This window comes from Ochotona curzoniae, unplaced genomic scaffold (genome assembly GCF_017591425.1).
Source record: "Ochotona curzoniae isolate NIBS_2020 unplaced genomic scaffold, NIBS_Ocur_1.0 contig_2599, whole genome shotgun sequence".
Classification (NCBI taxonomy): Eukaryota; Metazoa; Chordata; class Mammalia; order Lagomorpha; family Ochotonidae; genus Ochotona; species Ochotona curzoniae.
The window spans coordinates 13393446-13421325 of record NW_024465520.1 but is presented as its reverse complement, the minus strand read 5'-3'; the positions used below and the strand labels follow the sequence as shown (position 1 = coordinate 13421325).

At 45.7% G+C, this 27880-nt stretch overlaps 2 protein-coding genes across 3 annotated transcripts in view; one reads left to right on the top strand and one right to left on the bottom strand.

The window, feature by feature from the left end:
- RARRES1 (retinoic acid receptor responder 1) overlaps positions 1–12653 on the top strand; it is a 62805-nt gene extending 50152 nt beyond the window's left edge. Inside the window, exons 2-6 of the mRNA XM_040974867.1 lie at positions 1988–2050; positions 4659–4878; positions 6720–6856; positions 11991–12053; positions 12133–12653. Of these exons, the coding sequence (XP_040830801.1) occupies positions 1988–2050; positions 4659–4878; positions 6720–6856; positions 11991–12053; positions 12133–12279 (630 nt within the window). The 3' untranslated portion in view covers positions 12280–12653. The remainder of the gene's footprint in view (positions 1–1987; positions 2051–4658; positions 4879–6719; positions 6857–11990; positions 12054–12132) is intronic.
- A 2423-nt stretch (positions 12654–15076) lies between these two features.
- Positions 15077–27880, bottom strand: part of GFM1 (G elongation factor mitochondrial 1) — a 42105-nt gene continuing 29301 nt past the window's right edge. For both annotated transcript variants that reach the window (XM_040974863.1, XM_040974864.1), the window contains 5 exons: positions 24774–24936; positions 23331–23475; positions 16932–17092; positions 16157–16210; positions 15077–15991 (listed from right to left, as the gene is read on the bottom strand). In XM_040974863.1, the coding sequence (XP_040830797.1) occupies positions 15860–15991; positions 16157–16210; positions 16932–17092; positions 23331–23475; positions 24774–24936 (655 nt within the window). In that variant the 3' untranslated portion in view covers positions 15077–15859. The remainder of the gene's footprint in view (positions 15992–16156; positions 16211–16931; positions 17093–23330; positions 23476–24773; positions 24937–27880) is intronic.

Here is a 27880-nt window from a genome sequence, read left to right as displayed (position 1 = left end):
TAGTTGGTTGAAGAGACTTCCCCAGACTTGAGAGTCAAGTTCCAGGCTCAGTGCTGCTTACCCCAACCCCTTTTCTACCGCTTTCCCATCCGGGGATGCTGGCCGCTCCAGTCCACTCCTGTCCCCTGCCTGGTTAACACTGGTGCCTCGCTTAGTGCAGGCCTCACCTGCTGAACAGTTCCAGTGCAGCCTGGGACACCCACATCCCAGACCTACTCACTGAAGTGCAGGCGTGGCTTCTGATCCAACTTCCTGCTAATGTGCCTCAGGAAGCAGTAGGTGATGCTTGGGTCCCTGACACCTGTGTGGACCAGATGGCTCTGGACTGAATTTTAGCTTAGTCATGCCCATTGTGGGCATCTGAGGAATTGCCAAGTAATACCGCAACTGTTTAGGAGTTCTATAGCAATGCCTCCAAACTGGGTCCATTCGCCTGACTCACCGACGTCAAGGCAGGAGCAGAAAGTGGGTGTTTATTGCGATACTCAGAGCAAGGTAGCTTAATTTCTGGGCCCCCCAGGTACTTAGGGGGTAAAGCTCTTACATATTGAAACAGGAGCTGAACGGGGCATCACCAAGTTCCTAGTGATGTGCCATTTAGAGTCCGTGATGGCCAGTCATGCTCCTTGGCTTGGTTACACGAAGGGTAGTTACAGTCTGCCCAGACCTGGAATTCCTCTGCCCGAACCCCCCCAACCCCCAACACTGACCATCAGGGTTCCCAGCTGGAGAAGCGAACGCTTCCTTGGTGACTGGGACCTTGTAGTTGATGAGCTTCTCTGACAAAGGGTAAGCAAGACACTGGGCCCTGCTTCTGCATGACAGACGTTCAGCTTCAGAATAGACCTGTTTCTGCTTTGCAAATAAAATGTAAAAGTTACTTTCTAAAAATGTTTTAGATGTAATAAAACAAGCCTTAATCTCGGCACCCTTTGCACAGCTGGCAGCCACATCACGGCCTGTCCACCTGCCTGTCAGTCCGGCCTGGCACCTGACAGTAGGTGCTGGATGCACGGCCCCCTGCGGCTGAAGATGAGCATGTGGGGTGCGGGGTGCTCCTGGGGACCCGTCGGCATGCCGATTCTCCACAGGGGCCAAGACCACAAAGTTCAGTGCTCCAGCCTGCAGCTTCCCGGCATTTTGACAGAATCCGTAATGGGAGTGGATGATATCTGGCCTAATTAAAATAAGATGACCCTGTTTGGTTACTGTGGTTCCTGCACTAAAATTCAAAGGAAACAGATGTTTCCGGAGTTGAATCAAGATTACACGAAATAAACTTCAGCTCCATAAACAGAAGTGCTCCCTTCTTCAAAAATACTTTTTATCACATGACCGTTTTTCTTTCAACAAAAAGGTTGATGGCAGACAACAGTTCTTCCAAACCGTTTCAACTGCTCCAATAAGCACGGACGTGCAGTAACGGTGTGCATTTGAAACAGGTCCAATCAAAAGTTGAAAAAGGTGACCCGTGAGCGTCAAGGGTGTGAAGGTGTGCCTGCCCAAGAAAGGCATACAGGAGACCAGGCAGGGAGAGCTGCCCCCTCACCGGGGCGGGGTAAGGTGGGGGGCCATCCTGACCCCAGTGCTGGACGTCCGCCTGCTGACTGCCTGGCAGCTCCTGCGCTGTGCGGCTGGGCCAGATCCCAGGCGGGTTTGGCTGCACTCCTCTGCCGCTGGAGTTGAGCATGGGGAGATGAGTACACTCCAGGTCCCTGCACACACAGGTCTCTGGTGTAGCACACATTTCCCAGCTTGAACAGAAATGATTCTTTTTCAGCCTCCTACTTTGTGAAGAGGTGTGAAACTCACAGGAACTCTGGAATTAAGACTCAGGTTGGAAACCCTCAAACACCATAAGTTCTACCCAGGGATACATGGCAGCAGGGACAGATTCAAGCCCTGTAATTCCAAGACTACGATGCTTGGCTGTGGAGGTACTGGGGAGCATCCACTTTGCTAATAAGGTCCACTGTTTGCTTTTCAGGTGAACCCAGAGAAGGGCTGTAAGGTGGAGCTGGTGTTCAGCACAGAGCGCTACAATCCACAGGTGAGCACCTGCCAGCCGGGCAGCCTGTTGGGGTGCGTGTCTCTGTGTGTGTGTGTGTATACTCTTTGATGTGGATGTTGTTAGTGTTGCTTTTCCCTCTGATTTTGCCTTGCTTTGTTCTCTAGTTTTTCTTTTCATAATTTTAAATATTTGAAAGACTAACTTCTAGGGAGAGAAGGAGATAGGCAGCAGCTTCCACCCGCTGGTTCACTCCCAAATGGCCACAACAGCTGGGGCTGGGCCACTCTCCAGCCAGGAGCCCGGAACCTTTTCTGGGTCTCCCAAGTGGGTACAGTGGCTCAAATACTTGGGCCATCTTCTGTTGCTTTCTTGGGCTTTTAGCAGGGAGCTGGATCAGAAGTGGAACAGCCGCGACTCAAATGTGTCTAAGCAGTGCTGGCACCACAGGTGCAGACTCAGCATTGTACTCCCTGGTGCCCACCTCTGCCTTGTAATTCCAGAAAACAAAGAGGTCAAGATTTAATGACTAACCTCACGGCCTTAGGCAGGGTTGCACTTAAAACGGTCCACACCACTAGGCACCTGGAAGAGAAGTTCCCAACTCCAGTTGGTATCCACTTAGCACCACAGTCTTGAGCATGCCTCACTCCCAGATGCCAAGCACCAGCTTCTGGTCCTCAGCCAGCTGGTGCCATCTGGGTGAGCAGGCGGTCGGGCCACGAGCCTCTGCAGGTCTCACTGCGGAAGTCATGTCACATCGTGTCAAGCTTCCTTTTCCCTGTTCTTGAGAAGAAAGTAAATAAACCCATGTGGTCACTAGAGCCAGGTGGACTTCCATGTGCTGACCAAGCTGGAGGCAGCAAGCAGGGCACAGGGAAGGGGGAGAAAAACAGCTCGTGTTTTCCATGTTGTGCACACTCAGAGCAGGCAGGGTGAGCGGGCAGCACCTGGCAGCTAAGTGTCTCCATGTGGCAGAGCTTCAGAGCTGCAGGTGCAAGTCCCCCAGCCCAGTGCCTCTCGGAGTGGCCGTTCAAAAATGAGTCTCAGCAGCAAGGTACCCTGGTTTGTTTGCTAAGCTCAGAGCTTAAGCTTTCATGAAGCCCAAGGAGGAGGCTTCTGAGCCGGGCACGAGCCCCTGGTGACGGCTCCCGGGCAGGAGGAGCAGGCTTTCACCTTGGGCCAGCTGCTGTGATCCGTGCAGGTGTTTGGGGGGAGAGAAAGAGAAGGGAAACAGAATACTTGGTTCTCTCTCCTAGAAATGGCTTCCATGTCAGAGGTGGGGACAGGACCCTGTCCCCGCTGCACCTTTGCCATGCCCTTTCCTTCACCTTTCTTGCATGAGGAACATGGATTCCTCATCTGAATGCGCCACTGGCCCCTCCACCCTCCTAGTTCAGGTTACTGATGGCTTTATCTGGGAAGCCACCCAGCTGAACCGTTAGCTGTTCCATTGATCACCTTGTAACTGGAATTCCGCGGGGCCCATGGATGGTCAGAGAAGGCCTTGACTAGGGAGCCGTGACCTTTCCACAAACTAAGCCTACTGCTGATGGCATGGGGGGAAGTGGATCGTTCCTGGGACCAGAATCCTTGGTATTCCTTGTGGGGTTGAAGAGTCTGACCTATGCAGGTGACATGCTGCCTCAGAAATGAGTCCAGCTGAGGCTGCAGACAGAGTCCCTGGACTGGAAAATAAGTGATCGAATGGCCAGTCTTCCTGCCTTGGAACGACTGCAGATTCCTCGGACAGAGTACCTCATCTGCATGATCTGCACCTCAGCACACACGACTTGGTGCAGAGGCTGGGGTTTGGCGCCGGAGGAGAGTTGTAGTGCTAGCTTGCCACTTACAAGCTGTGACACAGAACACTGCCTTGTAAACTTCAATCTTACATTTTAAAAAATGTTCTTACTCGAAAGATGACGGAGGGATGGAGAGACAGAAAAGGTTTTCCATCTGCTGGCTCACTCCCCAGACGGCCACAAAGGCCAGAACTGGGCTGATCTGAAGCCAGGAGCTTCTTCCAGGTCTCACATGGATACATGGGCCCAAGGATTTGAGCCTTCTGCTGCTTTCCCAGTCCGTAAGCAGAAAGTTAGGCAGGAAGTAGAGCAGCCAAGGCACAAACCAGCACCCATATTGGATACCAGCACCAGCAGGCATAAGATTAGCTTGCTACACCACTGTGCCACCCCCAACTTCAGAATCTTAATCTTTGAGAGGGCCTGGCATGAGGGTTCAGTGACTATTCTGTACTTGCATGTACTAAGATCCCATATCGGCAGCAGTTTGTCTTGGCTGTTCCTAGCTCCCTGCTTGTGGCTTGGGAAAGCAGAGGACGACCCTTAGCCTTGGCACCCTGCACCTGCCTGGGAGAGCCAGAAGAAGCTCCTGATCAGTTCAATTCCAGCTGTTGCAGGCACGTGGGGAGTGAACCAGCGGACGGAAGATCTTTCTCCTTCCCTCTGTAAAGCTGCCTTTCCAATAAAAATAAGTCTTTAAAAAAATTACAGAACCATTTCAAGGCAACATGAAGACGTGAGTTTAACTGTTAAGGGACAGCTGCATCTTTCCGTTCCATTGTAGACTTTGAGGACCAACTGTGCATTATCTCGGTTTCCAATACAGCTCGGGGTGTGAGCCACAGACATCAGTGATATTAATTTCAAAATTTTTATTTCAGGAGGGGGAGGAACGTCTGGGGAAATGTTCCGCTCGAGTGTTTTTCAAGAATCAGAAACCCAGACCAGCCATTAATGTAACTTGCATTCGGCTCACTGAAAAAAAGACAAGACAACAAGAGGATTACCTGCTTTACAAGCAAATGCAGCAGCTTAAAAGCCCCTTGGACGTGGTCAGCATACCTGGTAAGAGTTGTCTACAATTACTCTCGGCATGATGCTACTGCAGGTCTCCCTCCAAGGTGGCACTCGATCCAGGCCAAGCATGCGTGTCCAGTGCCTGTCCTGCAGCTCGAGCACACCAGTCTCCCACCTAGCACTGCCCGATGCCCAGATGGTGGGCACCCAAGCACGGCCTGCCAGTGGGCAAAGGGTGTTCGCAGCAGGAAATGTGCACAGTGCAGGCTGGGGGCAATGTCGAGTCTGAATCTAACCAGAAGTGGCATTTGCAGAGGTTTCTGGGGGGTGGCTTTGCCTTCCAGTGCCTCCCCACTGCCCTCCCAGCCGAGTGGCTCAGGGCTCTGCCTCAGCGGGCATCCTGTTCACCTCGTCCCAGGCCAGGGGCTAATGGGCAGCAGTGCTCCCTCGGAGGGACGTGGTGCCCTCTGAAGTGACTCAGCTGGAGTGAAGCTCATTTGCTCAGGCGGGCACTCAGGGTGTGTGGGCAGCAGCAGAGATGCGGCACTTACTGGCAAATTCAATTGCCCAGCCCACAGAAGCTATCTTGGGAACACACACTTGAGTGTTACGCTTGACATCTGCCACAGCCCTCTGGCCCCACCGTTCACTGGGATTCAGCCAGGTACCTCGACAAACTTGTCACATGAGGGGCCCTCGGTCTCCCTTCCCGAGCCCTCCTGCTCACTTCCCGAGACTGAGTGAGTGTTCTGGAGGGCCAGGAGGGGGAACACTGCTCCATGCTCACAGCAGTTCTCGGCTCACCTGAGTCCTCTGCCCAGGAAACACGAGTGGGGTTGTTACGGCAGGGTTTGTTCAGCCTCCGGTAGAAGCACTTCCTTTCTGCAATCCAGAGCACATCTGGCTGACTCGGCGTCCGGCCTCGGGCCTCACGCAGCTGCTTCCTCCTCTGTCCCCCTCAGTTCTCTCCTTTACCCCTTGATTCTAGGTGCTCTGGCACCTTCCCTGTCCTCAGCTCTGTGTCGGCAAGCTGCTTGTCAGGACTCTGAACCAGCCGCTCCATGGCGTCATCCCCACGCCTCCTTTCTCTGTCCGTTCCCCGTAACACTGCCTGCCTCACGCTCTGGCTTCTGAGCTGTGCACACACTGCAGGTGCTGTGTCTTGGGCCATCAGGGACGACCTCGACCACCAAGCCCTACGGTCTGTCTTGCTCCTTAGCCTTCTCAGTTGTTTGTATCTGGCATCATCTATCCCCAGACTTTCCTGACTCTGTATTTAATACACAGTCAAACTTGTTTACGTTAAAGGTTTCACAGCATTACTGTTCCTAGAGTTTGGCTGGAAACTGCCCTAAGAGGCTTGTTATTCCTCTCTATTGTGCTAATGGCCTTAACAGACTGAGCGTATCTTGAGCAGATGGTATAAAATAGCCCATGAACAATTCTTAGAAATTACTTCTAAAATTTGAGTTCCTAAAAGTTACGAAATGTAATTTACTGATCAACATCTACCTTCAGTAATGTCCAACATTAAGTAGGTTTCAAAAGACATGTGCTGAATTAAGATTTCAGGTCCAAAAACAATGTCACAGAATCCACCTGCTCAGTGTTGAGAACCAGGGCGAGATGCTAACAGCGATGAGCTCTGGCGGCTGTCACTGGAGCAGGAAGGACCAAGGCCCCGCCTGGAGACCAAGGTCAGGAGGTGCCACGGGAAAGGTCACTGCTCAGCTAACGGAGCATTCAGCACGGCGATCCGCTCGAACCAAGCACATCTGCTTCCAGCTCCTGGGAGAGGGATTAAGTTTAGACTATTACTAAAACTTCCGACCTTTTGTCCTTCAAAAATGCCTTCATACTAACCAATGTGCTTTTTTCCTTCCCCTTAGACAGTCATGGAAATATCGACCCTTCCCTGAGACCCATGTGGGACCTGGCTTTTCTTGGCAGCTCGTATGTGATGTGGGAAAAGACAACTCAGTCCTCACACTACAACCTCGCACAGCTCAGTGCTGTGAAGCAGTGGGTAAGAACACGAAAAATTAGCTTGGCCGAGGAGATAGACACAGTGCAGCGACCTTTGATTGAGCTAATGTGGGTTTCTAATTTCATGGCAACAGTCCTAATTGCATTTCATTCAGTCAACAAATATCTGGGTACCTGCCATGGGCCAGGCGTTGCTTTAGGAACTGAGGGGTAACGATGAATGTAAAGCCCTCACTGAACACAGAATGAAATGGTGGCAGGTGACAGGGAGGAAGTGGAGATGCAGGGTGTGGACAGAAGTTACTGCTGCAGTGTGGTAAGGCTACCGTGGACGGCAGTGACAGTGGGCCCTGCCCCCATAAGGGAGGAGAAGCTTGGGTAGAAGAAAGTGGGCAGCAGCAAGGCCGGTACAGTGAGAGCAAGGGCAGGTGCCAGGAGGGTGCCAGGAGGGAAGAACAAACGGGGTGCACGTGGAGAGGGGAGTCCATGTGAGGCCTCGCAGGCCAGCAGGACTGTCCCGTCTTTCACTCTTCTGTCAGTAGAAGGTTTTTAGCAAAGGAGTGACACCATCTGGCTTAGAATCATATCACCTTGGCATCCATGTATGAAACAGACCAAAGGGTGACAAATGCTGGCAAGCGATAATACAGCATTGCAGAAATCCAGGTAGGCCATGTGGGGTGGCAAGGCAGGCAGGGAGAACCGCTCGGATTCTAGTAATGGTGTTACTTACTTCTGGGTCAGGCCCTAAGATTTCAGCCTGAATAACTGGAAGGACGGTTACCAGTTGCTGACTGGGAAAGACTTTAGGAGAGACAGACTTGAGACAGAGTTAACCAAACAGAATCGGTTTGGTTTTCTGGACCTAGGGGAGAGGCCTGGGCTGGAGTCATCACCGTATGAATGGCAGTTAAAGCTACAGATAGCTATGTGAGAAAGGCACAATAAAATATTTCTGTGTGGAGCTGGAGATGGGGCAGCAAAGTATTTCAAAGATGAACCAAGATGAAGTCTGAGAACTGATTTGATTCAGCAGCTGGAAGTCAACACCAAATCCTGCAGGGACCAGGCCGAGAGAGGATGCAAGGAGTGGATGCTCCATTTCTTCAGGGAGCCTAGCTACAAAGCACAGTGACCATGGCTGAAGCACAGGTGGGCAGGCACTGAAAGATGCATTTTTTTAAGTTAGCAGACGTAACAGCACATTGAGAAAGACCCAGAGGCGAGTGAGGTAGGGATTCCAGGAAAGAGAATGGGAAGTTGGAGTTGAGATCCTTGAGGAGGCAAGACAGGATCTGGTTAACCTGCAGAGGGTTCCCCTGGGAGGCCAGCACGGGCCAGCAGCCCGATCTCTGGTAGAAGGGCACATGTCATGGAGAAGCTTGGGGAAGTTCCGGCTGTCCCATGTCTCCTCAGAGGTGGCAGCAGGTCATCAGCCCACAGTGAGGAGGAGGGGGCAGCGCTGGTAGCAGGGTGGGGAGTGCCAGGCAGCCCCTTGGGCCCCATTGGGCTGTACAGGCATCAATCCAGAGGACCACTCTCCCTGCTGTGTAGATATGGGCACCAAGTAGGTGACGTAAAGAGACAGCCCAACGTCACAGCTGACCCAGGTGGACACACGGCACAGTGGGAGTACCTTCCCCGACCCAATGGCTCATACGACTTACAGTGCAGTGAACACATCGTCCTCTGGCCTAATGCTTCAAACACATAGTGGTGGGAAGGGACTGGGGACGCTCGGAGATGGTGGAAGAGCTTGGGCTAGGTCCTTCCAGCTAGCAGCTGGGTTTAGGCTGGCGCTGGATTCGGGATGATCTGAGCTGGAGCTCGGGAGGAGTGGAGCGCTCGGGCTGCTGGCTGGACTCTGCAGATGGTGGGTTAAAAACAAGAAGAAACCTTTGTTCTCCTTTCTAGAACACTCTGATAGAAATCAGTCTAGGCTCCAGTACTGGTTCTATTGCTAATACAACTGTCTCTCCCAGCACCACCAACACATCAACAAGGGATGTTTACATAACCAAGAAGTTGGGAGGAACGTATGTTTAGAGTGTAGAGGCTGGAGTCCAGGTAATTGAGAACTGTAATGACAGGAGAGGGAGAGTCAGTGGGAACAGAGCAGTACACTCATGAGGGAAAAGGGATCAGGACCCGTTTTCCTTTAACCTGCTTCCTTTAGTAGCTGACAAGGCATGTCACCAGGTCGCACCCCCAGGCTCAGCAGGAACACTTTAGCCGGTCACTGACGGCCGTTATGTCTGTTGCTATCTCTTAACCAGCCTGCAAACAGCAAAGTAAGGATTTCAGGGTGATGTAGTCAAAAAGGCACAGGCAAGAAGGTCCCTAATTAGAGGAGTTTTAGGTTTTTTTTTTTTTTTTTTTTTTTTTTACTCTGTGGAACTTAGATAAATAACGATCAACACAAACGGCTTCATCCTCAGCCTATTAAATGAGGACTAACAAACTAGCAGAATCCATTGAAACTCAGTTGAAATGCATCTGAACCACTGGAACCAATGAGGAGATTTGGTTTTGTGGCTTGATATGCAATTTCAACTTAGGGTTCTGTAAGGAAAAGTTCACTTACGTCCATATCCACAAAGCTTTTCAAAATCTGCTCTTCAATGGCTACTGATAAGTCCTACCTCCGTTTAGAATAGCACAGCCAATAAGCAAAGCAGTGGTTTTTAAACAGTTTGAGTAAGAGCCATAGGCATAAATGCAACAGGGCAACGGTGGGGAGGGACTGCAGGTGCTCGTGGCCCAAGAGGAGTGCAAGGGTTACCGTTTCTTCAAAAACTTCCTGGGGAGGGTGGGGCCCAAATGAACAAGACCTGCAGAGGGTGGGCAGTCACCAGTGCCTCGCCAGCACACCGAGCTCCTGCAGCCATGCCATGTGGACTACACGGAGGACAAGGGACATATGCCAGGTTGGGAGAAAGCAGGAGAGAACCTCCCTGCACCCACTGGAATAGAAGGTGGAAAAAACCTGAGCGTTGTTCTAACTCTTGTCAGAGCAGATTCTGTAGACACCCTAACCAGCAGCACACCATTATCCGTCTGCTTCACGGCCTTATCCTAACCAGAGGCTTCCATTAGCCAGAGGTACATTACAGAAACTGTCTGCTTGCGCTATCAATTCTGCTAAAAAATATTTTGGTATAGCTAATATTAATAATTTAAACCTACTTATTCTCGATTAAAGCCACATTGGTCCTGCTAAGGATCCTGTGGGGGCATCAGGAGCACTGTGGGGGAGATGAGGCAATAGGTAGCTTAGGCCACAGTAGACAGGAACAAACAACCCCTTCTGTCTGCAGGAAGGTTGAGATGCTGCGTTACCAGGCGGGGAATGTCGGCATGAATCAGCAGCTTGGAATCAGAGATCTGGCATTTATGATGATTTGAATATAAGCCAAATAGATTGATTTATGAATACTAAAAATAATGACTTCCTGGCAGAGCCTGCCTTGGGCTACTGCGCCAGGCCAGGGTGTGTGACAGCCTCATGTGCAGTTCCGCCACGAGTGTGCTTTCTGGTTTGACCTAAGGGCACTTCGGAGGAGGAGGAAGAACTAACAGGAGGATGTTTCAAAAACTGGTAAGGCAAAGTTTTTGTATTAAAACACTCAGCAATGGAACTGGACCTGGAGTCCTACCATTTGTTTCAAACCTTTTCTTCCTGGAAACTGGAGAGCATTGATTTCCTTTAAAAATGCTTGTTTTAAAGACAAGAAAGGGCTGGGTGCTGGACCACCTGCATTCCATATTGCACCTGACAACTAACACTTCCCGTCCCAAGTGCTCAGCTTCTGCCACCCCTGGGGCAGATCAGGGTTGAGTTCTGACCCAGGCTGGCTGTTGTGGGCAACGACGGAGGACCTGTCACTCAGCCTTTCAAGCAAAGGCACATATACCAAATAAGGCAGCTTCATCTTATGAAATAATTTAGGTAAATAAAAATTTCACAAACATACAGGGTAGACATGCCTGAGGAGCAACGCGAAGCTCGAGATAACCATATCACAACAGCCGACTAGCATGGACCATCTGGGGGCAAGCTGATCAAACAGGGTGAGCCAAAGCTAAACACCCCCAGCAGCAATGCCAGATATTCAAAACCCTTATGTAACATGGCACAGTATCCGCATATAATTCATGCATATCCTCTGTTAATCATATCTAGGTTCATTAAAATACCTAATGCAGTATCACTGCTGTGTAAGCAGCTGGTCTATTGAGGAACAGCCAGTCTTGCATGTCAAGTACAGGGCCAGATTTCTTTGTGAATACACCTAGTTAAATCTACAGATTTAGAACTCACGATCTGTAAGGCCAACTGTGATTAGAATTCTGCACTCTGTCCTCTGAAAAAGTTCCTGTAAACTGACTTCAGAGCCTGGACCTTGGGCCATGGCTTGATACGCTCTCAGAAAACTGCCAGGCAGCTAAGAAACGTACTCAATGAGCAAAGAGGCGGCCACAAGAAACCATCAATTTCTGATTAATCCAGTCCTGTTCTTTGTCTCTGCCATCTCCCACACTCTCCTCACCTACAGGAAATTTCATGTTTTTAGGCCTCTTTCTAAAAATCCCTTTAGTAGTAGAAGAAGTACCCTTGCCCTGAACAAAAGGAAGGAAATGAAGGTACTCACAGAAGTCCTTGAACTCCAGCAGGTGAAGGGCTGAGGGTGCTGCTTGTCTGCAGTGTGGAAACCGGTGCCGCTTCATACAGCCTGGCTGGAGTCGGGAGAGCTGTTAACCTCAAGTCCTCTCCTGTCAAACCAGGCTCACGAGACTGTGTGAAGGACCCCCCGGAGAAGCTGGCCCAGTGTAGGTATTCTGGAAATGCCGACTGCCCCTGCCTCGGTCTTACTGCCTGGTATACCTAGGTTAATGTAATAGACTGAGGCTATGTAGACACTGTCTGAATCCCTGAAAGATTCCACCATTCCTGCCTCCATCAAAAGTTGCAACTACTCGAGAGGAAACGCAGCATTTAACCCGACTTGCAGGTAACCGACAAAAGGGGGGACAGAGCGTGTCTGCCACACCTTGACGTAAGACAACCAAAGTGAAGCCGAAATCTAAACGGAAGCACAAGATGCAAAACAGGAATGTTCAGGACAGAAACCCTCCAAATTCTAACAAATCCATCATACTTTTTTTTCCTCTAGAAAACAAATGACGGTGCAATTGATTTCGATTATACTGTCCTACTTCATGAATTCTCAACACAGGTAAAATGCAAAATTTTATGTAGAACTGTTTTTAGCCACAGGTTTTTGCATTTTATAACTCTTCATTCTTATTTCCTAGGAGATCATTCCGTGTCATATCCACTTGGTCTGGTCCCCTGGGAAACCACTCCGAGTGAACTACAACTGTCAAGAGCTCCAGCTCCCAGAAGGATCTGGAACTGAAGAAGGATCGGCTGTGGCACCAACACAGCTCAGCAGCTTCTAAAACGCAAACTAGGATCTGCTCCTAGATGCTAAACCAAATGACTCTAGATAGTTCCGCAAGCCCCACTGTAGTTCTAGTACAAGAGTCAAAGTAAAGGCATTGCAGTAAATTGAGACAGCCAGTAATTACAAGCAAAAGCTCAAACTGAAACCTGCTGGGGTTTGGTTTAACGGGTCTGCTGTAGTTCTGAGCTCGGGCAGCACGTGCATACTGACCTCTGACCTCTGCGCAGTGCTGACCGCTGGCAGCAGCTTCCTCCGCGTGCAGCCCTGGAGAGCAGCCAGTGGCCGCCCGTGCTGCAATGAGCTGACTCTGAACCTGAAATTTATATCACTTTGAATACAGCTTACAGTGAACTACTTTGTTACTAAAATGCATTTATGTAGTATGTAAACAAAGAATACATTTTATCCTTTGTGAAAAAAAGTTTCAGTGAAAGTAAATTGTGGAAAAATACCATTTGAAAGGAGTTTTACTGTATTTCATACAAGTATTCCTTTATAAGTTGATATCCGTTTTTCAATATATGGTTAAATGTCTGCAGAGCTTTGTACACATAGGCAAATTGGAATTAAATCTTACACTGCTGGATTTAAATTTTACAAGTATACATAATCTAAACAGATAAAGCTATCTGCAAACATGCCTTAAAAGGAATGCTGATATAATTGAATACAGAATATTTATTTTTTAGTGACGCAGTACTGGCTTAGGTGACTCATAAAATCACAGTACGTACCGAAGTCGAATTCAGGAGTTCCCCGTCAGGGCGAGAACTCAGACATCACCTCCTCTCAAGTCTGGACTCCTTGACCAGTTAACTGACCAGCAAGTACCAGCTTTAAATATTCCAAAATATGTATTATTTTAAACTTCATACTATTTGATAGTTAGTCCAATAGTTTTATGCATAGGTTCTTACAGAATAGAAGTAAGGATAGAAGTCTGTTCTTCTATTTAAAGCTCCAACGCTCTGCATTTATCTTCCCAACTTACACTTGCTTCAGTTATTTAAGGGAAACATCAGCTCTCCCACCATGTGAAAAGAGAATTCTAAAGTATCAAAAATAGTGATCAGGGCACAGGGAGTCGAAGTGATTTAAGTGTGCCACAGTCCAAGAAGGAACTCCTCCAGCCGAAGTTTCCCTAAGTGATCTGCAAGAAATCTCACAGGAACATTATGATAGCATGTTCAATGCCAGGCGATCTTTACTGACCACTTGGTACCACATTAAAGACCAGAAAACGGCCTTTTTGGCAACCCAGCCTTCCAGACCTGGCCTTCTCGAAGTCCAGAACCTCACAAACACATTTTTCATTAGTGAAATTAGGTACACACATGAGAACAATTCAACCAAGTGAGGTTTTGGGCTGGGACAGGCCAAAGCCAGGAGCCTGCAACTCCACCTGCCTCTCCTCCAGGGCTGGCAGGGACCCCAGTCCAGAGCCGTCACTGCTGCCTTGCCAGGAACAGAGCAGCGAGCAGGATGAGGATCGAGGAGCCAGAGCTTGACTGCCGTTTCAGCGTGGGGATGTGGGCGACCCAAGCGACACTGAGCCATAATGCCAGGCCAGGTCAGGAGCCTGGGGGTGCCCTGTAATAGACTTACCTCATGGTAACAGCTTAGAAAGGGCCATCCAACACTGATTTGTAAGTATGAAGACAACAACATTTCTCACTACATCAGAACATCATTTGAACGGCCATGGAAAATGCCCCTGGATTAGAGTTATCTGGGGGAGCCCTGACGACCACTTTTTGCGCCTAAGGTGACTTTTCAAATGCAGGCAGACTGGGAAGCAGTGCAGTCCTGCCACATCTGTCACCACTCCGCAAGCAACACTCTTCAAATCACCAATTACCCTGTACAGAACTACTCAAAAATACTCACTTATGAATAGTCCTGAGTTTTTCCCACACTGCAGACACGAGTCCACAGTGTTTACCAACTCTAACTACATACATGTGTGGGTTCTAAGATGTAATTCCAGCTGCTCCCACTGCGTATGAAGTGCTAGTATTGACCAAGTATGTAGGACTTTTTTCTGGCACAATAACTTTATTCTAGGAACATTTAACAAATTAAAAACATGTTCAAAGTTACCAATCTTAGGACCAATGTTTCTGCCTTTTCAATGGCTAAGAAGCTGCTAAGTACAATGAAAGCATTTCCTCATAAAGAATAGTTCAAGATGCTGATGAAATGCCAGAGAAACCACTGCTTTAGTATTACCACCATGACAGTGACAGATGTGTCCATGCGGTATTTAGGGACCTATTATAAAGTATTAATTTAAAAATGGTGAGTGTGTGGTCCTGAAAAATTGGCTTTCTCTGCATTTGTCTATTCTGCTACAAAATGGAAATCATAGTATGTAGTCTCCAGGGTTGAAAAACTAAGGAATACATTTAAGTTACTTGGCAGAGAAATTGAAAACATGGAACCAGTAATTAACAAAAGAAAATCTGTGGAAACCTTAAAGTTATAAAACCAAATTTATAAATCAAGAAACCCACAGAAATTTTAAATCAATTGTTTTATTTCTTACCTACCGCAGCTATTTTATTCCTATTATCCAGCAGGAGGAAGGAGTGGAGGTATCTGTGGTAGCAATGATTTGTGCATGAAGCAATTCTGAAAAGTACGGTAGAAATACCCAGGAAAATCTACTTTACAGCGGAAACAGAAACTTATGATTTACTGTTTCACAATTCCAAAGAATGTAATATACAAGTATAATCAAATAGAACAGATTCAAATCTAACTAGTACTAAGCGAATGGAACCATGCATTAATCTCATGAATTATACTTTATTATCAAGCACTGTAAACATTAAGAACAAAAATTAAGAATCAAACATGCAAGAACCTATTTGCTCCCTTCTGTAGGACCACAGAAGTAGTCATATTTACACTCCTAAAACAGAGGCAATTCAAATTTGTGGAAATCACAAATTGAGGCAATGAGTCACACATAACCAACTAAAACTTAATATTTTAGTATCACAATCAAGAATCTGATGATGATGATTTCTGTTTTAAGAGTGTATGGACCTTTAATAAAAATAAATCTTTAAAAAAAAAGAGTGTATGGACCTTAAAACAGAAAAACCTGCCCATTAAAAAAATCCCAAATGTAATTTATGCAGTTCAGCTTCAAGTCTTGAGCAAACTATTTAAAAATCAAAACTAGAGATATGAGACACAGACCACACACGCACAAGCCAAACTGCTGCCAATGTGGTCACTGTCGGAACTAGATGGAAGATGGGTGACTGCTGTGAGCATTACCTTCCAGCTTTGCTGTTTGCTGGAAATTCTTACCCTAAACAATCATTCTAAGCTTAAATATGACATTAGTTTCTTTATATACCTTAATACTAAAATACTTGAGTAACCATTTGAGGATTAAAACCAATTAATAGGAATATATATATATATATAATTAACTTTGAATATAACAGAAGCACCTGAATATAAAATTAAAAGAGCTTCTAAATTGTTTCAGCAGCCTGAATCCATCCCAGTGGAATCCTTCAAAGTGTCTAACCACTGTACGTTCAGTGAGGTGAGGAGAGTCAGTTCTTAGCTTTTCCTTTTTTTACAGGAAGTTGACCTGTAGCTTCCAAGTACTTATTGACGATGTCTTCTTGTGTGGACGGTGAGCAGGGCTGGTACCTGCTGTACTCCATCGTGTACTCGCCCTTTCCCTACAAGGAGAAACAAAAGTATGTACATACACATGGATGTGTGTGTGCGTGAGCACATGTGTGTATTTGGTATGGCTGTCAAAGGCATGAGAGTCAGGACTGCACAAGTCTGAACATGTGGAAAGCTCTGAAGACTGTCATGCTGAAGCTAAAACACTGGCTTACCTCCGTGCACGACCTGAGCTCAGTGGAATAACCAAACATATCATTTAGAGGAACCTGAAAACAAACACAACATATAGTTGAGAACTGTCTACTGAAAAATATTTAAGAAAAATAGAAAGATGTTTTAATCATGTTAGTCATTTGATTCCTTTAGATTTGGATTTCTAGTCACTGCCCTTGGTTTGAAACAATTACAATTAAACAAACATTTTTGTCCTATTGCAACTAGAAAGTCCACCTGAAAGTTACTTCATTTCACCCAACTGGAAGCCAACTCACCAAGTTGCCAAGTGGACCCCGCGGCCAGAGAGGCTGTCCCCATCAGCACCGCTCGGGGCCCAGCTCAAGCCCTCAGAACTGGCTCTTCCGTGAAGGTGTTAAAGACAGCTTCCTTTGACACCTTCACGTGTGACAGTGTCACCCAGGAGGCCCTTCTGCCATGAGAATTAAGTCCAGAAAGGTACAGAGCAAGGAAATTAAATACTATCCCAGCGGAACATAATGAAGCAGCCATGCAAATAAAACTGAGAAAGATTACATCAAAGAAAATGAAATTCACAAAAGGGCAAGATCTTATTTTTAGTTTATACATTTAAGAGTGGTTCTAACAGCAAATGCCACACACACACACACACACACACACACTCCTCTATGTATGAAAGCCACAAATTCAAAAAGGAATCGTGTCAGTTTGTTCTACAATCTTCAAAATCAGAAGCTGATCCTAATTGTCTTCTGTCATCAATAAAAGGTTGCGAATGAGCAATGGACTTACGTCCGCATAGAGTGTAAAGAAGTCCTCGACGCCGTCCTGGCCCGTGATCACTCCGTGGCGCCGGTTAATTCCTGCAATCACTGCTCCCTGAAACTCATTTGGAGCTACAACTTCCACAGACATAATAGGTTCAAGAACACATAATGTTGCATTTGCCAAGGCTGAGTTGAAAAAAACAAAAAGTTTATTAGTCCTCAACTCTTCTCTATTAAGATATAAAAAGGGAGGTCGATGGTGTTCTCCCAAAGGCACAAACATGATGAGGTTAAAATATTGATCTGCACTAATTTTCTGGTTAGCATTACAGTCACTCTTCTTAATGGCAATTCCAATAACACAGCATTTAGTTCTACTATTAGTATCGCCATTACCATAATTTTATCCCCAAAACTCAAATGGCAGAAATCCTAAGTGTCTACACAGCATTCTATATGAAGCCCTTCACCATCAAATCACTCAGCTAAGCTGCTTCTTTCTCAACATCTTAGAAGTAGACACATTAACTATTAAAACCCATTCTCCTTAAAATTGATTGATCTACTGACAAACAGGGACACTGAGAGGGCAAGGGAAATCTTGCATCTGCTACTTCACTCTCAAACGGCCACAACTGCTGAGGCTGGTCCAGGCAAAAGCCAAGAGCCTGTGACCCCATCTTAGTCTCCCACGTGAGCAGACACACAGGTGCTTGGACAATCCACTGCTGCCTCCCAGGCACATGAGCAGGAAGCTGGATTGGCCAAGGGGTATGAATATACCAAGCTGCAGTTTAACCTGCTGGACCATAGGGCCCACACATCCATTCTTTCCTATTGGTCTCTGGCAGACAAGTTATTTTTAATTATCAGGAAATAAGTTTTGAAGGTAGAGGGAGAGGGTTGTTAAGCTCATCCTGCACGTACGAGTCATGCCTGAGATCGATCTTTCCCTTACTAGGCTTTACTAGGCTGAAGAACTTGAGAATAAGATCAGGTTTCTGGAGTGTCCTTTAGAATGTTTAGTGACTACTGCTATGATTCTTAAAAAATTTATTTAGCAGAGACAAAGAGCTCCCATTCACTGGCTTACTGCCCCAATGCCTACAACGGCTGGGCTTCAACTGGGCCAGGGTCAAGTCAAAGGCCAAGAACCAGAAACTCAGTTCCGTTTTGCTCACATAGGGTAGCTTCAATCCGATTGCTTGAGCCATTGCCACTTGCTGAGGTCAACATCTGGGGCTGGGAACCAAACCAGAGAACTCAGACATTGGACAGGGGCCTGACTGGAACAGCATCCTAACCAACAGACCAAATGCCAACTCTTATTCTACCTTTAACAAGTCATAAGTCCTCTGAAAAACAGCCTGCTTAGGTTTCAAGTTTTTTCACCTACAAAATAAGGATATTAGCCTAGATGCTCAGGGTCATCTAGGCATAAGAAGTGATGCATGTCCCTGTGCTTACTGTGCTGGCCTGCTTAGTACAGAATCAACACTTCTGCTACTGATGCTGAGTGACGGTTACACCTAACAATGTGGAGACAGTACAATAAAACTCCAAGTAGAAGCTGTGATAGACTACTCAGCCTCTTACTGGTTGAATTACCTACATACAAAAGCTTGAGGCAAAACACAGATATGAGGACAAAGACATGTTTAAAAATAAGCATAGTTTTCCAGAAGCATGCATTTGTCTATAAACTGATTAGCAATTATGCCTGTTTGCCCATTAAAGTTGTTCTAAGCACTTTTAGCTTAAATGCAGTAATTGTAATAGCAATGCAATATATTTGCATTTCTTAAATTTCAAAACATACCCTATCCTAGCTCACTTCTCTCCCTAATTACTAGTCTTAGTGAATTTTGTTCTGAAAATAATGCAGAAGTCTACACAGACCTCTAAAGGAGACTGGCAATCTGCAACTGTGCAAACAGGCACTCAGAAACAGGCATGTCCATACTTTACTACATTATTCTGTGTTTCTACATGCTAGTGACACGAAGCAGCGACCCACACGGTAAAGGAAAGGGCGAGTCACCCAGAGCTTCACTCAGCGTTAGGAACAGCCTCACTGTTTTCACCTTCCTTCACCTGCATCTCCACCTCTGAATTCTCTTCCTAAATGCACCCTGATTCATTTGCAGATAAACCTTGTTCTTCAACACATCTTCCCCTGACCCCATGTGACAAGATGACAGAGCCAATTCACCCTGACACCTGTGAACAACAACAGCCACGTGGCAGCAGAGTCCTTAAAGCAGCTCCTCAAAGGGACAAATGAAACACTGGTATCACGCAGGACCTTTTAAGGAGAGATGGCAAGTAACACTGCTAAAGAGGCAGGGACTCTCTCCTTCATTACTCCTGGCTTGTAAGCCCTGGGCCTTCCAATTCACTCTTCTGAACCTCAACAGCCTCAACTGTAATGTCACTGAGGAGACAATACATAGTCTAGGCATACCTGCATGTCTACAAACACTATGACCACTCTGAGACAAACCAGCCTGGGGACGGGGGATGGCACAGAGCTGGGCCAAAGACTGCACAATGGGAAAACGGCGAAGCACTCATAATGTCCAAGCACGTATGCCCATTCTCCTTCAGCATCTGTGGGTTAGCACCAAGCAGCCTGGGTCAGATGCTCTGCCTACTTCCACACAAGTCAGGAGGCGCTAACGTTCAAAATGCACAACGGGACAGGGGAGTACAAAAAGGGCACTGCTACCTTAACAGAGTTAATGGACTTAATTTTTCTTGCAGAGTGATTACAAGTTTGATGATTCTGGGGAGACCAAGCATGGTGGTCTGAAAACTGGTGACAAAGATGGGCATCTGGCGTGGTGGTGGGCACCGGGCTGGTGAACGCCAGGTCGCCCCACAGTGGAGGCCTGGGTTCAAGGTTGTACTGCCTCCTCATTCTAGTGTCCTGCGAATGCACGCCCTGGGAGGCAGTGGATGGATAAGGCCCCAGCAATTAGATTTCTGGCTACCCATGCGGGACATCTGGATTGAGTTCCCGACTCCAAGCTTTCCCCCACCCCTCACTGTGGGCATCTGGGAACAAAGCAATAGAAGAGAGCTTAGTTTCTCTCACATGAAGAAGAAGAAAAAAAAAACTGGCCACAAAAAGTGACAGTCACATCAACAGGTTGAAATATACCCAAACATAGCATTTCATTTCACATTTCACTTCTAAATTATGTCACTGATTAAAATCAGGGGTATAGTTTAAAATCGGGTTCAAATTAGAATTTATGAAGATCTAAACTACTTTTCTTCCCATCTGTCAAAAGACATGTAACTAAATAGCTTATAGTATAGGCTCTGTTTGGACTTAGCTCATTTGCCACCCAACCTTTTGCCCTTAGGCTCCCATAGGAAATTCCATTCTCTTATTGAGTTTGGAATTTAATTTGTTTTTTTTTTTTTTTAAAGATTTATTTTTATTATTTTTTCATTGGAAAGGCGGATATACAGAGAGGAGAGACAGAGAGGAAGATCTTCCGTCCGATGATTCACTCCCCAAGTGAGCGCAACGGGCCGATACTATGCCGATCCGAAGCCAGGAGCCTCTTCCGGGTCTCCCACGCGGGTGCAGGTTCCCAAAGCTTTGGGCCGTCCTCGACTGCTTTCCCAGGCCACAAGCAGGGAGCTGGAAGGGAAGCGGGGCTGCCGGGATTAGAACCGGCGCCCATATGGGATCCCGGGGGTGCAAGGCGAGGACTTTAACCACTTGCGCCACCGCGCCGGGCCCGAATTTAATTTGTTTTTACATTTACTTTTCAACTGAAGAGCAGTGACTGCGGAGAAGGGGAAAAGGAGGAGAGAAGAGGGAGAGAGGTAAGGAGAGAAAGCAGGGAGAGGGAAAGGTTAAAAAAAAGAGGGAGGGATGGGGAGAAGGAAAGAGAGAAGGAGTTAAGGAGAGTCTCTGAGCTCGGGCGAGGCCGCAGCTGGGAGCCTGAAGCCGGCTGGGGTGGCAGGGCACTGCTGCCTGCCACTTCCCTGGGTGCACGTCACAGGAAGCCTGATGACAAACCTGAAGACGCTTGATCCCGGGCGCCCCACGGGAGGGAAGTGTCCCAGGCAGCAAGATAACCCTGGGTCATTGTTGTCATTGGAAAAACAAATTATTCTAATTTTAAATTTTTTAAACATTTATTTGAAATGCAGAGTTACACACAGAGATGGAGAGAAAGAGCAAGACAGCTTCCCTCTGCCAGTTCAGAGGCTTCTCCCAAGTCTCCCATATTTTTTTTGAGTCAGAAAATTTACTCATCTTATTGATACATTGCAATCGCTTAGCATTTTACCATATCATGTAGAAAATACTGAAAATGCAAGCTACACTGTAAAACCTAAGACAAACATTGATTCCAAAGATAGACTATGTTTTACACAATGGACCCTTCTCCCGTAGTCAGTATTAAATTTGGGCGCAAATGCCAAAGTGTTATGGTCACTTTCCGCTGCTTCCCCAGGTATATTGGCAGGGAGCTAGAAGGGAAGGGCAAGCAGCCAAAACCTGAACTGGCACCCGTACAGGATGCCAGCAGCACAGGTGCCAACTTACGTCATCATGTCACAACTCCTTTAACTGACAACTGATATGCTTATGGGGTACAAAGTGATACTTTGAACATGCCAGGATTTTAGTTAATTTCACATGAAGAAACAGTGGAAAATTTTTCATGTTAGCATCCTTTTCTGCATATGCATACCTGGCAAAAGAATAAAACTTTATGATTCAATTATAGTCCAGTGCTGCTCCTCTGTGCAACTGCTGGGACATTTATCATAACTAATAATCCTAGGTATCTAAATAATGCACGAAACAGTGCATGTTTAACTGTTTAGCCACCAGCCACACAGACATTCTTCAGGAGCACAAACACATATCATGGGCATGACAAAAATATTTAAATACAAGAGCTGTTAAAAAGGATGAGGCTCTTCTGACGGATGGCCATCTCATTCACCTGGCTTTATGACACATCTGTCTCCAGGAACACTACCAACATTCAGTCAAGACCCAGCATACAGCAACTGGAGCTGATCTGTTCTCAGTGCTTCAAGGATAGAAAGTGAATATAATGAAACTGACAGTGTAGGTATTAGTGCAGTGGTAAACACTGCAAGGTCAAGAGGCAGGAATTTTGACACCTGTCATGCCCAATGAAGTCATGTTTCCGTTTAACACGCTTTGAGATTGGGACAATTTTCCCACATCAGATTTCAATTGAATTTTTACTAAAGAAGTGATCTAAAGCAAATGGAGGGTTCCTTTTCCTTTCCACAACTGAGAGACTGGAACATACACTACTTAATCACGAGTCCAACTGGATTAGGTCAAATAAGGAACCAGCAGCCAGGAGAGGCATGAGCATAGTTCCATCACGGCCCCACAGCTAAGCCCAGACGCAGCTGAGACAGCAGCAGAAAGATCGAATTTACAAAAACCAATACAATTCTGATTTGCAGGTTTCCCAGGAAGTAATATTTGAATTAACTACTGTTTCACTTCAATCCTCTTTGACAAAAATACATGTGAATGTTCTGTATATAACAATTTTCCTATGCAAAAACACAGATATTAACAAGGAATTAACACATAACAAACAGAAAAAAATAGCAAGTAACGAGTTTTCTGGATTTTGCACATAATTTTGAAATTCATTTGTGGAAAAACCCTGATGTCAAATTTCTATGCTGTCATTGTCTTTTTCTCTTAAAAGCAAAGAATCAGATACAGTTCTAATTCCTAGGCTGTCATCAAGCTGATAATTTTAATAGCTTAGCAAGAAATCTATAGTGTAAAAAAGGTTTACTTAATTTTTTCAAAATACTTTTGCTATTCTCAAAATATATAAAAGCTTGGGGGATGGCACGGTGGCAGAGCAGGTTAAAATCATCGCTGGGATGCCAGCATCCCATATTGTTATGGGATCTTGTCCTGGCTGCTCCACTTTCCATCCAGCTCTGCTCTGGTGGCCTGGGAACAGCAGCAGGTCGCCCAGGCACCTGGGACGCTACCACCTCCAGGGGAAGCCTCAGCAAGGCTCCAGGATAGCCTGGACCAGTACTGTGGCAACCTGAGACATAAGCCAGTGGATAAAAGATCTTGCTCTCTTTCAAATAAATATTTAAAAGAGTATGCATCATAACCTAAAATGTCATACACAAAAGTTACTTTGAGCAAAACACTAAAAGCATGACTCTAGTTAATTTTAAAATATTTCTTAGAATCTAAGCATTTCCATCTTGTGTATTAAAAGCAAAAACAAATTACCTATGAATTTAAGCACAGAAAAAAAAAATGAGCAAGCTGAGGGAACAGAGCAGACTGTCCCCAGCACTGCAGGCAGAGAAGCTGTCCCCTGAGGCTCTGCTGGTCTAAGGTGGCAGGAGCTGGCACACAGCTTACCTTGTTTGACGGCACCTTCTCCTGCGCGGATGAAAGAGATTTCATTGGAATCAACCATGTGGTGTGCTCCATCTTGCAGAACGAACCGGAGCCCAGAGAGCTTATGACCAGAAAGAGGGCCCTTCTCACAGGCATCTAAAAATCCCTGTGAGTGAATGAAAACAGCTTCTGGATGAGTGGACTGACACATCACCAAAACCTACCAAACATTTCAGTGTTCTGAAGCGTAATGTTCTTGCGTACACTACAGTTCATCCCTCAAAAACAAATATTTTAGAGAATCTAATATCTTTACTAAGTTTCATTTTTATAGTACCTGAACAAGCAATCCCTTGGAAAAACACTACTTATACGTGTAAACCAATGTGAAGAACCTCAGAGGACTGACTAACCCATGTCAGCAATGACTGACTCTCACAATCCATTAGAAAACAGGAAGGAGCAACTCCCAACTCGTCCAAAGAACCCCACGAGGTAGTTGCAGGCCCTGCGATCTCTCTCACCGTTTTGCCTGACAAGTCACATAAAGCTGTAACACACAGTTACACCATGCTAGTAAGAACTAGAACTAAAAGGTAATTCCACTTTTCCAAATGCAATTTAAAAAAAGCACATAACTTTGTTACAGTAGAGCTGACTTATAAGAAATTGTACATATTGTTAAAATACAATCTGCAATTCTTTTCAGTTAAATAACTGAAGAGCTTCGTTTACTATTCAAACTGGCTTTTCCTAGTCAAACAATTATATAGTTGTACTACATACAACTTATTTCATACAACTTAAAACTGTAAAGCTCTCTCAATCTTTCAGAAAATAATCTAAGTATGTGAATGACATAATGCTCTCTTGAAGTAAGAGTATAATAAATAGAATTTATTAATCACAAATAACTGTCTCCAAGACAAAAATTATTTTAACAGGGATACCTAAGGTGAAATTTTTTTTTTAAAGATCGGGAAACTCTTAAGGTACAAGAATAAACAATTACCAAAAGTTTAAAATGGCCTTAAAAGTGACATGGGAAGCAAACAAAATGCTAATCCCTTATATCTAAAAAGTAATTCCAGTTCCCAAAGCAGTATCACATAAGCTTACCTGCCTTATTTTCTAAAGGGTTCAGACTATATTTACTCTTGGTTTACAAATGAACAAGCGAAGTGTGCACACTGCAGAACCACAGCGGGGCGCCCAGGCTGAGCCCCTCAGCGGACCACCACTGCGGCGGAGCGCGCAACCCTGCCTCAAACGCCCAAGACTGCTACAAACCCAACTGCCAATTACAATCACTACAGAAGCCACATGGAAAGCTTGACGGGAGACAGGATTGTAGCGAAAATGAATGAAAGTAGGTAATGTGAAAAGATTGTGATTTGATACTTAATAAACTGCTCTTAGTAAACCAAAATGCAAAAAGAAAAACCAACTTAATACAACTTTTACCTTTTCCACAGCAGGTACAAACTGCTTTGGGACATTTGCCCCAAATGTCTCATCTGCGAACTCGAGCTTGGTGTAGTCCTCCGGGTCCAGGGGCTCCAGCACGCCTATCACCTTCCCATACTGGCCTGCACCACCTGACTGCTTTTTATGTGTAAACTCAAACCTGAAAGTAATTTAGCAAGAAAACAGCAACACAGCATTAATTGCCAAAATGAAATAACTTACTTTAAATGGAAGCAAACAAACAATCCAACCATATGTAATCACTTTTTCTTTTGATTATGAGATGCCTATAAACCTGTATTACAGAATTTATCTAAAAAATAATCCTCACTTTCCCACTCCTACTGAGCAGGTGAAGGCAGAGCACAGCACTTACGTAACTCACAGCTTTTACTTCTGCCAATTCTGAATTTCAAAATAAAAATTAAAGCAATTAAAATAAAAGGGCTAATCTTAAGGTTGTTTTTTTTTTTTCCTGCCAATAATCTATATGCTGAAAAGCTCAGCTACTTCTCCTGGAAAGTCTCCCTTCCTTGCACTACAGTGTTCTTAAAGGACAGCTGCTTCACACTGAAAGCTCGGAGGGCTATCTAACATCGATGGACACAGACACTTCTCACTCGGCTTCAGCAGTGGGGCATTCCAGACTCAGCAATGCAATAAAGGGAGTTCTGTGTGGAATACAAACAGTTGAAAATGACAGTGACTTACATAAATCATTCAAAAAGCCAGAAGGGCACAGGCCACTGCTTCCTTCTGATCACAGATAGCATAAATAAGCAGGTCAGAACACATTATGTATTTGTAAATAAAGACTACCATTTCATTGGAAAAACATCTCATTTACTATTCGTAACATTTCATTTACCATTTCTTTTGACCTGAAACCTTCCTCCAGACTGTAAAATGGAAGAGGTAAGCCATTTTCAAAACCACCTGCAGGTAACGGCAGGCAAATGGACTTAATGGGTCTGTGTTCCTGCATTCAGATTTGTGAGTAGTTTGGAAACATGTTTTAATATTGGTAAGAGATGCCAGCTTGGAACAGGCACATTTCCTAAAAGCTTATGCATGAATGCACTTGATTAACTGCCTTTAAATATGTTTCCAACAGTCAAGAGCTTCAGGATGGGCTAGGAAAAGCAAAATGACAAAAGGTTCATTTTCCTGAATGGGAGAACAACTGTCAAATCACGACAGAATGATTGAACAGATTTCCAACACTGTGATGTATGGACGCTGGTAGTTGTTGATCTCTTCTGGAGATATCTTAATGCTTGCTTTCAATCTGAGGTAGGCACAATGGCATAGCAGGCTGATTCTCCACCCTGTGGTGCTAGCATCCAATCAGGGTATCAGTTTGTGTCCCGGCTGCTTCCCTTCCAATCCATCTCTGCTATGGCCTGAGGAAACTGCAGGGAACAGACTGAGTCCTTAGGATCCTGCACCCAAGTGGGAGATCTGGAAGCAGATCTTGGCTCCTAGCATCAGATCAGCTCAGCTCTGGCCACTGCAGTCTTTTGGGGAGTAAACCAGCAGTTGGAAGACTTCCCTAGTTCTCCTCTCTGTTACATCTTTCTTTCAAACAAAAATATATCAGTCTTCTAAGAAACCTTGCTTTCAATTTGACAAGAACATCTACGCTGTAGCTTAGACCTAAGTCGTCCAATGGAATGTAGAATCTACATAAAATAAAAAATTTAACATTTTTATTTAAGTAACAATAAAGCAAAGTTTAAAATACAGTTTCTAGTACCACTTGTCACATTTCAACGGCCACTTGCTGAGAATGGCTAGTAGGAAGATACAGATCAGCTCCAACACTGGACAGTTCTACTGGACAGCACTGCTTGGCAGGACCAGCCCACCCACAATCCATCCAGTCTCAGGGACCAGGTCTGAATCGCTATGCTACCAAATAACAACACATTTAAGCACCAGGCTTATGTCAAGCACTTTGAATGGGCTGTTTTACTTTCCTTTACGACACACACACACACACAGAGTAGGACCCATTTTTACCACGTCAGAGTTGAGTAATCTTAGTGACTTACCCAATACATCTATTCAGGGCAGAGCCAGGACTGGCACCAAAGCCAACACCCTTAACTCAGCATCTTCCCAGAAAGCTAATAAGAATATAAATTGACTTAACCTATAAATGACACATTCACTTCAGGAAACATTAGAAGGACAGCTGGTACAGCAGGGCACAGAGGAAGTGAGACCACTACAGCAGCGGGCAAGGCACTCACCGAGGACGAGAGAAACCACGCCCCAGGGACTGACACCCTCACCAAGGACGAGAGAAACCACGCGCCGGGGTCGGACACACTCACAGAGGAGGAGAGAAACCACGCACCGGGGTCGGACACACTCACAGAGGAGGAGAGAAACCACGCCCCAGGGACTGACAGCTTTGGAAAAGCATCCATCACATTTACCGTCACTAGCATGTTGTCAGTTGTGCTGCTTGGCTCTCATATCAGGAGCGTTTTGACTTAATAATCATGCCATAGTTGCTATTCATAAGAATTTTTAGTTTTACAGTTATATTCAGTTACATAAAGTTATAATTCACCTGATCTCAGTTCCTAGAAAACAATCCACACTTCATGTCTAAGGACAATGGACTGAGGAACAGCCCCTGTTCACGAAGCTTGAAGACCTTAGTAAGATTTTCAAGGACCTTAATATAGAAGAGATTTTTCTTAATGCCACTTCCATATTAAATATTCAAACAGTTAAACTTTTTGTAATGCAAAACATTATATTGTTAAGAGTACCTAGCACCCAGCACAGTGGCCCAACCAACTAATGCTCCTCCTGCAAGCACCAGTGTCCCTATGGATACTGATTATGTCCTGGCCGCTCCACTTCCCATCCAGCTCCCTGCCCGCGCCTGGGAAAGCAGCTGAGGCCTGCCCAAAGCCTCGGGACCCTGTACTCACACAGGAGACCCGGAAGAGCTCCTGGCTTCAGATCAGCTGAACTCTATCACTGCAGCCATTAGGGAAGTGAACCAGCAAGTGGAAAATCTGTTTCTCCCTCTTTCTCTCTGTAAATCTGCTTTTCCAATGAAGATGAATAAATATGTTTTCTAT